General features: G+C 56.3%; 1 protein-coding gene across 1 annotated transcript in view; it reads right to left on the reverse strand.

Annotated features, from left to right (window-relative positions):
- Positions 1–11,024, reverse strand: part of LOC149523258 (uncharacterized) — a 30,378-nt gene extending 19,354 nt beyond the window's left edge. The window contains exons 1-2 of the mRNA XM_089770413.1: positions 10,854–11,024; positions 226–348 (exon numbers count right to left, since the gene is read on the reverse strand). Of these exons, the coding sequence (XP_089626539.1) occupies positions 226–348; positions 10,854–11,024 (294 nt within the window). The remainder of the gene's footprint in view (positions 1–225; positions 349–10,853) is intronic.
- Between the last annotated feature and the right edge of the window lie 843 nt (positions 11,025–11,867).

Raw genomic sequence — 11,867 nt, forward strand, 5'->3', positions numbered from 1 at the left:
CCTCCCTGTCCCGAATCCCCCTTCCTGTCCGGCACCCCAGACCTGCCCCATTTCTGTGTCCCTCCCTCCTCCAGCATCCCCACGCACCCTCCCCATGTCCACCTCCAGCCCTCCTGGCTCCACCCATCCCGTTTCCAGCACCCCCACCCGCCGCCATGGCCCAGGCAGACCCCCGTCCACCCCACGTATCCCCTTCCCTCCTCCCGGCTGCCGCGACTCGCTTACAACGATCCTGGCCATCATGGTGTCCTTGCAGCAGCGCGGCGCCAGGGTGTCCTCGCCCCTTTGGAGGGCGGCGAGGCAGGCGAGGGGGATGGCCAAGAGGAACCGCTGCAGGGCGGCTGGGCTCTGCACCCCAGAGAGAGTCTGTGAGCCTGGGGCCTGCCTGCCCCCCACGGACAGCTGCAGGGCTCAGGTCTCCCAGGAGTGGAGGTGGGAGCTGCTGGTTGTCCAAGCACCCACACTCCCCCCCCAACTGCTGCCTCAGGCTTGTGGGGGCCCAGCTGGTGCATGACAAGAGCCCCCAGCTTGGGGGGCCCAGGTCATGCAGGAGAAGGGGCCCCAGGGGGATCCCCAGGGACAAGCCCCTCCCGGAGGGGGGGACGTGCTGGGAAGGGGCCGGACAATCTCGGGTCCCCCCCGTGTGGAGAAGGTTCCTACCGTGTCCCGGGTGTGGAGCTGCTCTTCGATGTCATAGATGGCCCCTTCCTCCACCCGGGAGTCCACCCGCTCCTGGCAGAGCTCCGCCGAGGCGCAGGGGGGCTCTGTGCGGGAGGGAAGGGACCAGGGTGACTCCAGCGGCCAGCAGGGGTCACGCGCCCCCATGTCAGGGACCCAGGGCAGGTTGGGCCCCACACGCCCCTCGCAGGGACCCATCCCCCTGCCACCCTCACATCTGCCAACGCCCTCAGCAGAGCCCCCACCAGGAAGAAGAGAGCCAAGCAGCCCCCGCCCCCATCCATTGCCCTGGCTGCGGGGCAGACACTGGGGCTGCCCCTCCCCGCCCCCCCGGGTACTGGGTGAGCCCCTGGGCCCAGCGTGTTCACGGCCCCTCACCTGGGTCTGAGCGGCTGCGGGAGGTGGCCCGGCTGCAGCTGGAGGCCCAGGCGCTGCTGCTGACGGACCTGGACCCACAGCTGCAGGGGCTGGTGCGGGGAGCAACGGGCTGGGGGCTCCCGGAGACTGGCAGGTCCCCGGGGGCCGGGCAGGGCGATGCCCCCTGGTGGTAATGGGGGCTGGGCTCCCGGGGCAGGTGTTTCTCTCCACAGAGGAGGCCCCGGAGCCACCCTACCCGGCTCCCCCGCTGGGCTGGGTCCCGCCTGCCCAGCCGCCTCTGGAGCCAGGTCCGGGGGGGCCTGGCCGGTGGGCGAGTCGCCCCGAGCTGGTGGGATCCAGCTTCCCCGCCCGCGGGGACAGAGAAGCTGCTCCCCACCGGCCCTGGGGCCATCTTCAGGGCTTTCTTGAACCACAGCCGAAAACGTTTGGCCATGCTGGAAATGAGGGGAGCAAAGGGGAGCTTGGGGCGCAGCCTGATGAACGAAATCCAGGGGTTCCAGCTCCCCAGAGCGACTGCCCCCAGCCCCCAAATGGCCCCTTGCTTATCGGTTCGGTCTTGCACAGGCACTGCAAGGACCTGAGGGTATGTCTACACTACCCCGCTAGTTCGAACTAGGAGGGTAATGTAGGCATACCGCACTTGCAAATGAAGCCCGGGATTTGAATTTCCCGGGCTTCATTTGCATAAGCGGGGAGCCGCCATTTTTAAAACCCCGCTCGTTCGAACCCCGTGCAGCGCGGCTACACGGGGCACGAACTAGGTAGTTCGAACTAGGCTTCCTAGTTCAAACTACCGTTACTCCTCATTCCACGAGTCTCCTGCCCATCAACAGCCCCTTCTTGGCCAATCAGGGGAGAATCTAAGGTGTGGGGGGTGGAGCGTTCTCCCCAAAGACACCGGCATAGATTTGTTCCAGCCCCACCTCCCCAGTCCCCACAATGGGGGCTGCATCCCCCACCCCACGGCTCCTGCAAACCACCCCCCGTCCTTCAGCTAGTCTGTTGGGTCCCAAGCTGGGGGAGGCAGCAAGGGAAGGTCACAGAGGAGGCAAGAACAGAGCAGAAATGTGGGGGGATGGAGGAAAAGGGAAACCAACCAGGAGAAAGCCCCAGTGGCGCTAAGGACGCAGCCCAGGTGAGGAATCACCTTCTGGCCATTGACCGAGGGCTGGGCCTGCCTGGAACCCAGCCGGCCCCGGGCGGGATCCAACCCCTGGGGGCTCTTACCTTCGTCACAAAGGTGTCGGGATGTGGAACTCACAGAACGCGAAGGAACCGTGAGGAGGAGACGCACCAGAGCTAAAGCAACCGGGGGTCTCCAAAGTCCCCTGGGCCCGCCCCCCGCTTTTATCAGCCTGAGATGTGGGTCCCTCTGTGAGGTCACCACCTCCCCACCTGCCCTTTGCCTTATATGCTGAGGGCTGCCCAAAGCCCCTGTGAGGTCACCGCCCCCCCCCCCCACCCTGCCAGGCAAATGTCCTGCCTCTGGCCACCCCCCTGGGAAGTTTGAGCCATTACTAGGGGTCCCTCCCCCTCCCTCATAGGCTGCTCCCTGCCCTACACTGCAGGCTTCTTGCACGAGAGCTGTTTCACGCCGGAGTTCTTGCGCAAAAGGTCTCGTGCAAGAGTGCCTCCACCCTGCCATGGGCTTTTGCACAAGAGCGTCCATGGCAGTGTGAACGCTCTCTTGTGCAAGAAAGCTCTGATGGTCATTTTAGCCATAAAAGTGTCTTGCTCAAGAAGCCCCTGGTGCCCGTCCACGCTGCCTTCTTGCACAACAGCTCTTGCACAAAGGGGGCTTAGTCATCGTCGGGAGAGGAATAACTCCTGTGCAAGGAGCCCTGTTCTCTGATGCTTTACTGCAAATTTACTTCTGCAAGAACACACGTAGAGTGTAGACGCGCCACAAGTTTTTTCGCAAGAACACGCAAAAACAAGCCATGTGGATGTTTTCTTTTTAGGCAAAAGCCCCTTTTTGCACAAGATCGGTCGGCCTTTTTGCAGAAATAGGGATCTTGTGGGAAAAGGGGGTTTTTTGCACAAAAAGTAAACATCCACACGGCTTGGTTTTGCGCACAAACCCCGAGCACAAAAACGGATCGGCAGAAAATATGCAAATGACATTGCGTGTCATAGAGTCCCTCGTTAGCATATTTGTTGCCAAAAAAACTCGTTGTGTAGACGTAGCCTAGGAGAGAAGCGATCTCAGACACAAAGCCCTTCAGTAAGAGGGCATAGCCCTGGGGCGTGGTAGGAGACGTACGGCAGACATGGGAGGTCACTCTCCTAGCTATTTGGCACGGAGGAGGCCTCAGCTGGAGCACTGTGTCCAGATCTCAGGGCCATGCTTTAGGAGAGAGAGTCCAGAGGGGAACTATGAAAAGGGATTAGGGACGTTAGATATTCACTGAGTAGTCAATTAACCTCATGATTTCTTATCGGTTACTTGACTTTTCGATAGTCCCCAGGGGCCAGCTGTCTCAGTCCTGGCTCGCGCTGGGTGCGGGACCTACCCCCTCTGCGGCTCTGCATTTACAGTGTGTTAGGAGCCAGGCAGGCAGGCAGCCTCCCTCAGTTCCAGTTTGCACCAGGTCCAGAAGCTCAGACCCAGCCCCCAGGCAAGGGCTGCTGCCAGCTTGTGCTGCTGCCTCTGATACAGAGGCAGCAGTACGGAGTGCCAGGAGGGAACTGGTCTAAAAAGCACCTCCCCTTGCGACCTGGCTGCCTGTCACCCCTCGCTGCTGCCTCCGTTTTTGGCGAGAGAGAGCCGCCTGTCTTGAGACACCGGTGGGGAGTCGGATTTTCAAAAGGCAGGTCTCTGTCCTTTGTGAGCCTTCCAAAGCGCTTCGGTGGGGGGAGGGGGCAGGAAGGCGGACGACACTCAGGAATTGTAGCACCCAAATCCACGGAGTGTTTCGCCAGCACCTCCTGCAACAGAGCCCAATCCCTGACAGGCTTTTAGGCAAGATAGATCATTTGAAAAAATGACAGACACAGGGTTTTCCGTCACCGCTCTCCCTTTCTTTTATTTCCCTGGGCTAACTGGCTTGTTCCTCTTTGGCTAAGGATGGAAGGGTATGTCTACACTACAATGTTAGTTCGAACTAATGGACGTTACTTCGAACTAACATTCATAGCCGCTACACTAGCGCTCCGCTAGTTCGAATTTGAATCGAACTAGCGGAGCGCTTAGTTCGAACTAGGAAAACCTCATTTTACGAGGCTTAAGCCTAGTTCGAACTTACTAGTTCGAATTAAGGGCTGTGTAGCCCCTTAATTCGAACGAGTGGGAGGCTAGCCCTCCCCAAGTTTCCCTGGTGGCCACTCTGGCCAACACCAGGGAAACTCTATGCCCCCCTCCCGGCCCCGGACCCCTTAAAGGGGCACGGGCTGGCTACGGTGCCCGTGCCAGGTGCAAGCCTGCCAGCACCCAGCCAGCAGACCCTGCACCTGGCACGGCACAGAGCCACCCACCCGATGTCCCCCAGCCCACCCCCTCTTCCCGGGACCAGGCTGGCGGCTCCCGGAAGCTTGCCCGGGACCGCAAGAGGCGGGTACATTCTTGGGCTAGTGCGGACATCGTGGACCTCGTCCACGATCTCCGCACTAGGCACAGGAAAGTGGCCATCTAGGGCAGGAGAGCTGCCAGCCTGGCCACCCAGGAGCAGGTTTGCATGAAAATCAAGGGGGTCCACTGAGACCCCCGACCCTGAGCCCTGAGCTTACAATGGCTGTCCTGGGTCAGACCAAAGGTCCATCTAGCCCAGTAGCCTGTCTGCCGACAGCGGCCAACCCTAGGGACCGTGGAGGGGATGGACCAAAGACAGTGACCAAGCCATTTGTCTCGTGCCATCCCTCTCCAGCCTTGCACAAACTTTGGGCAGGGACACCACTCCTACCCCCTGGCTAAGACTACTCCATGGACCCAACCTCCATGACTTGATCTCCCTTCCCTTTAAACTCTGTTCTAGTTGTAGCCTTCACAGCCTCCTGCAGCAAGGAGTTCCACCGGTTAACTATTTGCTTTGTCAAGAAGAACAACTTTCTCTTACTAGTTTCAAGCCTGCTACCCAGTCCTTTCCTTTGGTGTCCTCTAGTCCTTCTTTATGGGAACTCATGAAGAACTTTTCTGAATGCACCCTCTCCACCCAACCCCTGCTTTTAGAGACCTCTAGCCTGTCCCCCCTCCGTCTCCTCTTTTCTAAGCTGAACAGTCCCAGTCTCTGTAGCCTCTCTTCATCTGGGACCTGTTCCCAACCCCTTATCATGTTAGTTGCCCTCCCCTCTCCCAGCCTTAATCTTCCCCTCTCCCACCTCCTTTTCCCAGTCTCCCCCAGTTTTGTTCAATAAAGACAGAGTCAATGTTGGAAGAAACGTTATCTTTATTTTGTACATCAATAAGAAGGGGGGCTAGGGAAGGGTAAGTGGAAGGAGGTGAGGGAGGAATGGGGTACGAGCCCCCGATGGGGAGGACTGGGCTGGCTCTGCAGGCTTCTGGGGGTGGAAGCTCTCCTGCAGCCCCCCGATTACCCCCTCTCCCCGGATGGCAGCCTGCGGCAAGTGCAGCCGGGCTGATGGCTGAGTGGTGTGATGTGCCCAGTGTGGGTACTCCGGGCACTCCAAGCCAGGACTGGTTTTCAAGCGGGGCACCCCTTAGAACTGTCTGTCCGGGGTGGGGGTCGGGACCCTTTAAGCGCAGCCCTCGGCTAGCCTGAGACTGCATCTCCACGCTCTAAGTCCTCCTCTGATGCCCTGCTGGCACTGCTTCCGGCCATCCTTAAGCCCTGTTCAGAGTCCACTCAATGTGGACTTGCTAGTTCGAATTAGCAAAACTAGTTTTTAGTTCTAGACGCGTTAGTTCGAATTAGCTTAGTTCGAACTAGCGCTGTAGTGTAGACATACCCGAAGAGAGGAGCCAGCAGGGGTAGAATGAATTGTGTACCAGGTCCTGGAAACAAGAGCATCTCCTCCAGATCACCCATCCACACCTGAACTGTTTAAAAGCTTGGCTGCCAATAAAGACACCTTAGCTCAGCAAATGCCAAGCCAGGCACCTGTGTTTGGACACGAGGGGGCCCTGTGAGGAAAGGCTGCAGGGCAGAGCTGTGCACAGAGTTGTTAGGGTCTGATGCAGGAAAGCCTTAGTGACCTGCGTGTTGATAGTCCATCCACCTGGCTGAGTCGTAGTTTGTGACCATCTATGGGGCAGAGACTCTCCCCTTCATTGCTGATCTGTGCAACTCTGGATACAGGGGGTCCTGATTCCAGACTGGGGCTCCCGGGCACGACAGTAACGTACCTAATAAATATTGTACAGCACCTAGCACAGTGGGGCTCTCACCCCTGATTGGGGCTCCAGGGTGCTACTGCAACACAAATTACTAATCACAAAGACAATCTCTTTCATCGTCTCTTTGATCTGTGCATCCACCCAGCCTCCCCAAACCAAAGATCATTTCACTGGGTCTATCTCATCTCTCTCCCCCCATCCCAGGCACACTGGGGACAGGGGATCTCAGGGGTGTCTCTGCCATGTCTGACTGTACATTTGCTAACACGGCTCGGCCTCACTCTCATACCCACCTTTCTTCCTCAGCAAACAAAGCGCCACAGCCAGCACCAGGACAGCAGGGACTGCAATTCCCAACAGGAGCTTTAGATCCAGCCCTAGGAAAGAACCTCGCTGTGAATGGCCCCTCCAAGCAGCCACCAGCCAGTTCCCACCGGCTGGACCTGGCTGAGTCCTGTGGTAAGTGACCCCTGACGTTTCCATGAGTATACCTGGAAGCTCACCTCACGGTTACCTGCAGGTCAACATTATCTGCTGTTCTTTGGGAGTAAAAGTTCACTGAAGATTTTCAACCAATTTTTCTTCCCAAAGTTTGTTTTTATCAAAACATCGATTACAGGAAAACAAAATTTTCCCCCAAGCAATTCATGTGCTAGGACCTTCTTAGTCTTTCCTACAATAATTTGGATACGGAAGACACCGTTTTGCTTGGTTTAGAACCAACAGGCTTGTTCCATTTTAGATTTCCAAATGCAGAAACAGAAGACAAACGTCGCTTGGAAAGGAAACAAAGCCAAACCCTCTGTGTATCCAGCTGACATTTTAGGTCATGTTCTGAACAAGGAAACTGCTAAGTCAAAGTAAGACCAAAGGAAAACGTTTGTTCAGTTTCATGATTTTTTTCCCCCATCAAAACAGTGACATTATCCATGGCACGTTTTGTTCATAATTTTTTCTAGAAATAAATCTGGTTCTACCATCCCGCCAGGGCAAGTTCCTCAAGCAGGAAACATTCCTGTGGGAACTGCCCTGCTTCCAGGAAGCATCACAATTCAGCGCAGCACAAATAACTTTCCACAGGTGCTTAAAATGAAGCACATACCTAGGGCTATGTCTAGACTGCAGGCTTCTTTCGAAAGAGGCTCTTTCGAAAGCATCTTTCGAAAGAGCCTCTTTCGAAAGATCGCGTCTAGACTGCAGGCGGATCTTTCGAAAGAGCAATCCGCTTTTTCGAAAGAGAGCACCCAGCGAGTCTGGATGCTCTCTTTCAAGGAAGCCCTATTTACATTGAAGAACGCCATCTTTCGAAAGAGGAACCTTTGAAAGAAGGCGTTCTTCCTCGTGAAATGAGGTTTACCGCCATCGAAAGAAAAGCCGCGTTCTTTCGAAATAATTTCAAAAGAACGCGGCTTGAGTCTGGACGCAGGGGAAGTTTTTTCGGGAAAAGGCTACTTTTCCCGAAAAAACCCTTAAGTCTGGACACAGCCTAAGTGCTGTCCTGGATAGGGCTGGACTTGAGCTCATACTTGAGAGCTTCCTGGGCATCCAGCAGACACACGTGTGGGGCTGATCTACCTGAAAGCCACCTACTGGGTGTGGGTCCCTATCCCATATAGTGGCACTTAGACACTTACAGAGATACCATGAGTCTGCTCCACAACTGACTTTTAGCTCAAGCTGTAGAGCTGGGGTGGGGAACCTCAGACCCGGGGGCCGCATCCAGCTACTGGTTTGATTGAATCTGGCCCCAAGGCTCAGGCTCCACACTGACCCACCCCACAGCCCCTACTAGGAGCACACAAAATCTACTAGGCTGCTCCTCCCCCCAGACTCTGGAGTATGAAGAGTAAATGGGCAGTGTCTGTCTCCTCATTTGGGGGCCAGGAACTTTTGTCTGGGTGTCTGGCTGGTGAGTCTTGCCCACATGCTCCGGGTTCAGCTGATCGCCATATTTGGGGTCAGGAAGGAATTTTCCTCTGGGGTAGATTGGCAGAGGCCCTGGAGGTTTTTTGCCCTCCTCTGTAGCATGGGGCATGGATCACTTGCTGGAGGATTCTCTTCATTTTGGGGTCTTTGAACCATCGTTTCAAGGACTTCAATATCTGAGATATAGGTGAGAGGATTATTCTAGCAGTGGGTGGGTGAGATTCTGTGGCCTGCACTGTGCAGGGGTCAGACTAGATGATCAAAATGGTCCCTTCTGATCTTAAATTCTATGAATCTATGAGGAATGTTTTTTTTTTTTTTTGCTTGCCACTTGTGTGTGGCCCCCAACTGATTTTCCTGCGGGTCAGTGGCTGCAACCCAAAAAAGGTTCCCCCACCCTGCTGTAGAGTCTCATGCACTAAGCTCCAGCGCTCTCAGGTTTGGTTCCACCTGTCGGCGCTACATACCCAGCGGAGCAGTTTTCTGTGGAAAACGCTGTTTCTTCAAAATAAAAACTTTTCAACGAGGTCACTTCAGTGTTGCTAAATTTCTGTTCCATGGAAAAATCTGAATGTTTGACTATTTCCCCTGATTCAGGATGAAAATACAATCGAGGAAGGTCAGAATTTGTTTGCTGATGTGGACACTTTGCAGGGAGTTGGGGCAAACAGCCAGGTTTGGGCTCTGATCAGTTCAGTTCCTGGGGCTCGGTTGCTCCCTGGGAACCAGACACTGGTGCTGGGCTGAGGTTCCTGGCAGAGGGGTTTGCCCACACGCCGGGTGTGACACTCTGGGCCAGGCATGGAGCACAGAGCATAACTAGCTAATGACACGGAGACAGAACCTGGGAGCCCAGGTGGGATGATGCGTCTGGTGCCTCCTGCCAGAGCAACCCCCCACCCAGTGAATGCAGAGAGGGGCAATAACTCACTGGCTGCTGGGTTAGCAGAGGGGGCAGGGAACTCCAGAGGAAACTTGCCCATCCCATGAATTTAGATTCCCCCTCTAGAAGAGCCATTTTCCTTCCCTGTGAAGATGTTGCCTGGCTCAGCCATGCTGGATAAAGTCTAGGAAAGGGGCAGGGAGAATGTTCTGTGTTGGAAGATCCCGTCACCCTGTTACATGTGGCGTATTTCCTACATCCATCGTCATGGTGATCACACTAAGACTCGGGCTGCCCAGGCCAGGACCTACTTTGCCCTAAATAAAGACCCCACAACACAGAAACACTTCAGAAGCATTTACCTGGGGGGAATGAACCAACGTCACTGCCTCTGCTGGAGCCATCACCTGGGCAATAAACACACAAGAGCCATTGTCATGGCAATTACACTCAGACTGGGGGGTTATCAGCTGAGGACCCACCTTTCCCTACATAAGGACCCAGAAGGAAAAATGCTCCAGAAGCATTTACCAGAGGTGGGAGGGGGAGAGAAGATCTCCCAGCATCCCCACCGCTGGGTCCATCCCCTCTAGGCAATAAACACAGCAGAGATCAGAGCAGGCCCAGTCCAGGCCCCTACGCTGCTCTAGCACAGCTAGCCACTGGCAGCCACTGGCTGGGGGTAGGGCTGCTGGGCTCAGGGTGAGTCACAAATTGGATCTGAGTCAGCAATGGGAGTGTGTGTAAGACAGGGGAGGTGTCAGCTGACAGCCCAGTGCAGCATCAGAAGCAGCCCATGGTGTGGGGGCCGCTCCAAGCCAGCCATGGAGAGAAAGGGGAGGGAGGTGCTGCAGCCCGGCCTTCGTTAACTGGTTAAACTTAATGTTTCAGCAGTTAACTAATTAAACAGGATTTTACATCCTTAGCAGGTTTAGTCTTGAGAGAAGAAGCCGGGGAACATGGTAACAGTCTCTAAATCTGCTCAGGGCTGTTACACAGGGGCCGGGATCAGTGGTTCTAAGGGCCCACGGAGGGCAGGGCTAGAGGCGATGGGGCTAATCTGCAGCAAGGGAGGGTTCGGTTCAGTAGCAGGGAGGAGAAGCTCTGGAACCGGCCTCCAGGGCAGGGTCTGGAGTCCCTGTTGTCAGAGCTTAGTAACAGGCTGCACAAGCCCCGTGTCAGGGCTGGTCTAGGTTCACTCTGTCCTGCAGGCCTTGGCGGCATCTCAAGGTCCCTTCCAGCCTGACATTTCTATGATGATCCCGTCACCCTGGTGCCAGGGCTGGGCCAGCCGAGCTGAGCTGTGTGAAACACGGGACGGGGTGAAACACACAGCAGGGGTGAGGGTGAAATACGGGACAGGGTGAAACACACAGGAAGGGGTGAGGGTGAAACACGGGATGGGGTGAAACACACAGGAAGGGGGGGGGGGTTGCCTGGGACACACTTTGCACAAAGACGTTTTATGAGATATTTTGTTTCAGATTTTGGAAATTGATGAATGTCAGTTTGGATGGGGAGGGGGGTGTCATTTAATTGCTGTTCTCACACTGTCATTAACCCCATTCCCAGGATGCTGAGTTTCTGCTGGGCAGGGCTACACTAGGATATGTCACCCACAGACACGCACGGACGCACAGCTCACACCTTACCAATTACACTGATGTGTTGTGTGTGGCTGAGCTGGGATCTCGTCACCTGATTGTCGCTGTCCTTGATCTCGTATCCGCAGGAGAAATTCCCAGAACTGCCCCCGGACACCACATGCTCATAGTCGTAGGTGGCCTTCTCCTTTGAGCCCGTCTGGACTGAAACCTCCTCCCCGTCCTTGCAGAAGACGATGCGGGTGGCCAGGTGCCAGGAGGACATGAAGCACCTGACCTGCACGGAGTCCCCTGGCCGGGCCAATGTCTGGTTCAGGTAGAGGGTGGGGGCAGGGAGAGCACCTGGGGAGGGGAAGGGGGCAGAGCTGTCAGTGGGGTGTTGCTGGTGCCTGGTGCTGTTAGTGGGGCAGGAGGTAAGTAGAAGAGGGTCTGGGCCGTGTCTCAGATGGAGGCTCTGACCTGACCGGAGGCTTTACCCCAGGGGCTAATGGGCTGTGTACAGGCCTCAGGGCTTGGTCGGGCTGGGTGCCAATGCCTGGTGCTGTGCACTGTGCTAGAGCAGGCCCTGCTGAGGTCACTGACGGATGTAGCTGGGGCAGGACGGCTGGGAGTGAGGCCAAGGGCTGGGAGCTGGTGCTGAGGGAAGGTAAATCCTTGGGTCAGAGCTGGGAGGCAGCAGGGCAGGGAGAGGTCAGTTGGGAGGCATCTGCACCCTGCTCAGGCCCTCACCCAGGCCTGCCCCTCTTCCCAACCCATTGCTGTTGGCACCGCATTCAGCAGCGAGCAGCCAAAGGGGTGGTGGCTGGAGTGCCCGGTGGGGGAGAGGTAAAGGCCCTGGGTGCATTGAGGACAGACAGACTGGACTCACCGGGAGCTGAGCAGATCTCCTGGCTGCTGCGGCTCAGTGCTGGGAACAGAAAGGGGACGTGGGGTCAGTGCCAGGCTGGAATCTCCCCTGCGGTGAGATACCAGGGACAGCTTCTGGGGCCTCTGTTCCCCACACTGATTACAGGCTCCATTTTATGCCCTGCCTGTCCCACCAGGAGCACCCCTGCCTGTTCCATGAGGCTGTGCCAGGCACCGTGCAGAGCCCTGACCCCCAGGTTCC

Source organism: Pelodiscus sinensis, chromosome 18, assembly GCF_052426305.1.
Source record: "Pelodiscus sinensis isolate ZL-2025 chromosome 18, ASM5242630v1, whole genome shotgun sequence".
Lineage (NCBI taxonomy): Eukaryota > Metazoa > Chordata > Testudines > Trionychidae > Pelodiscus > Pelodiscus sinensis.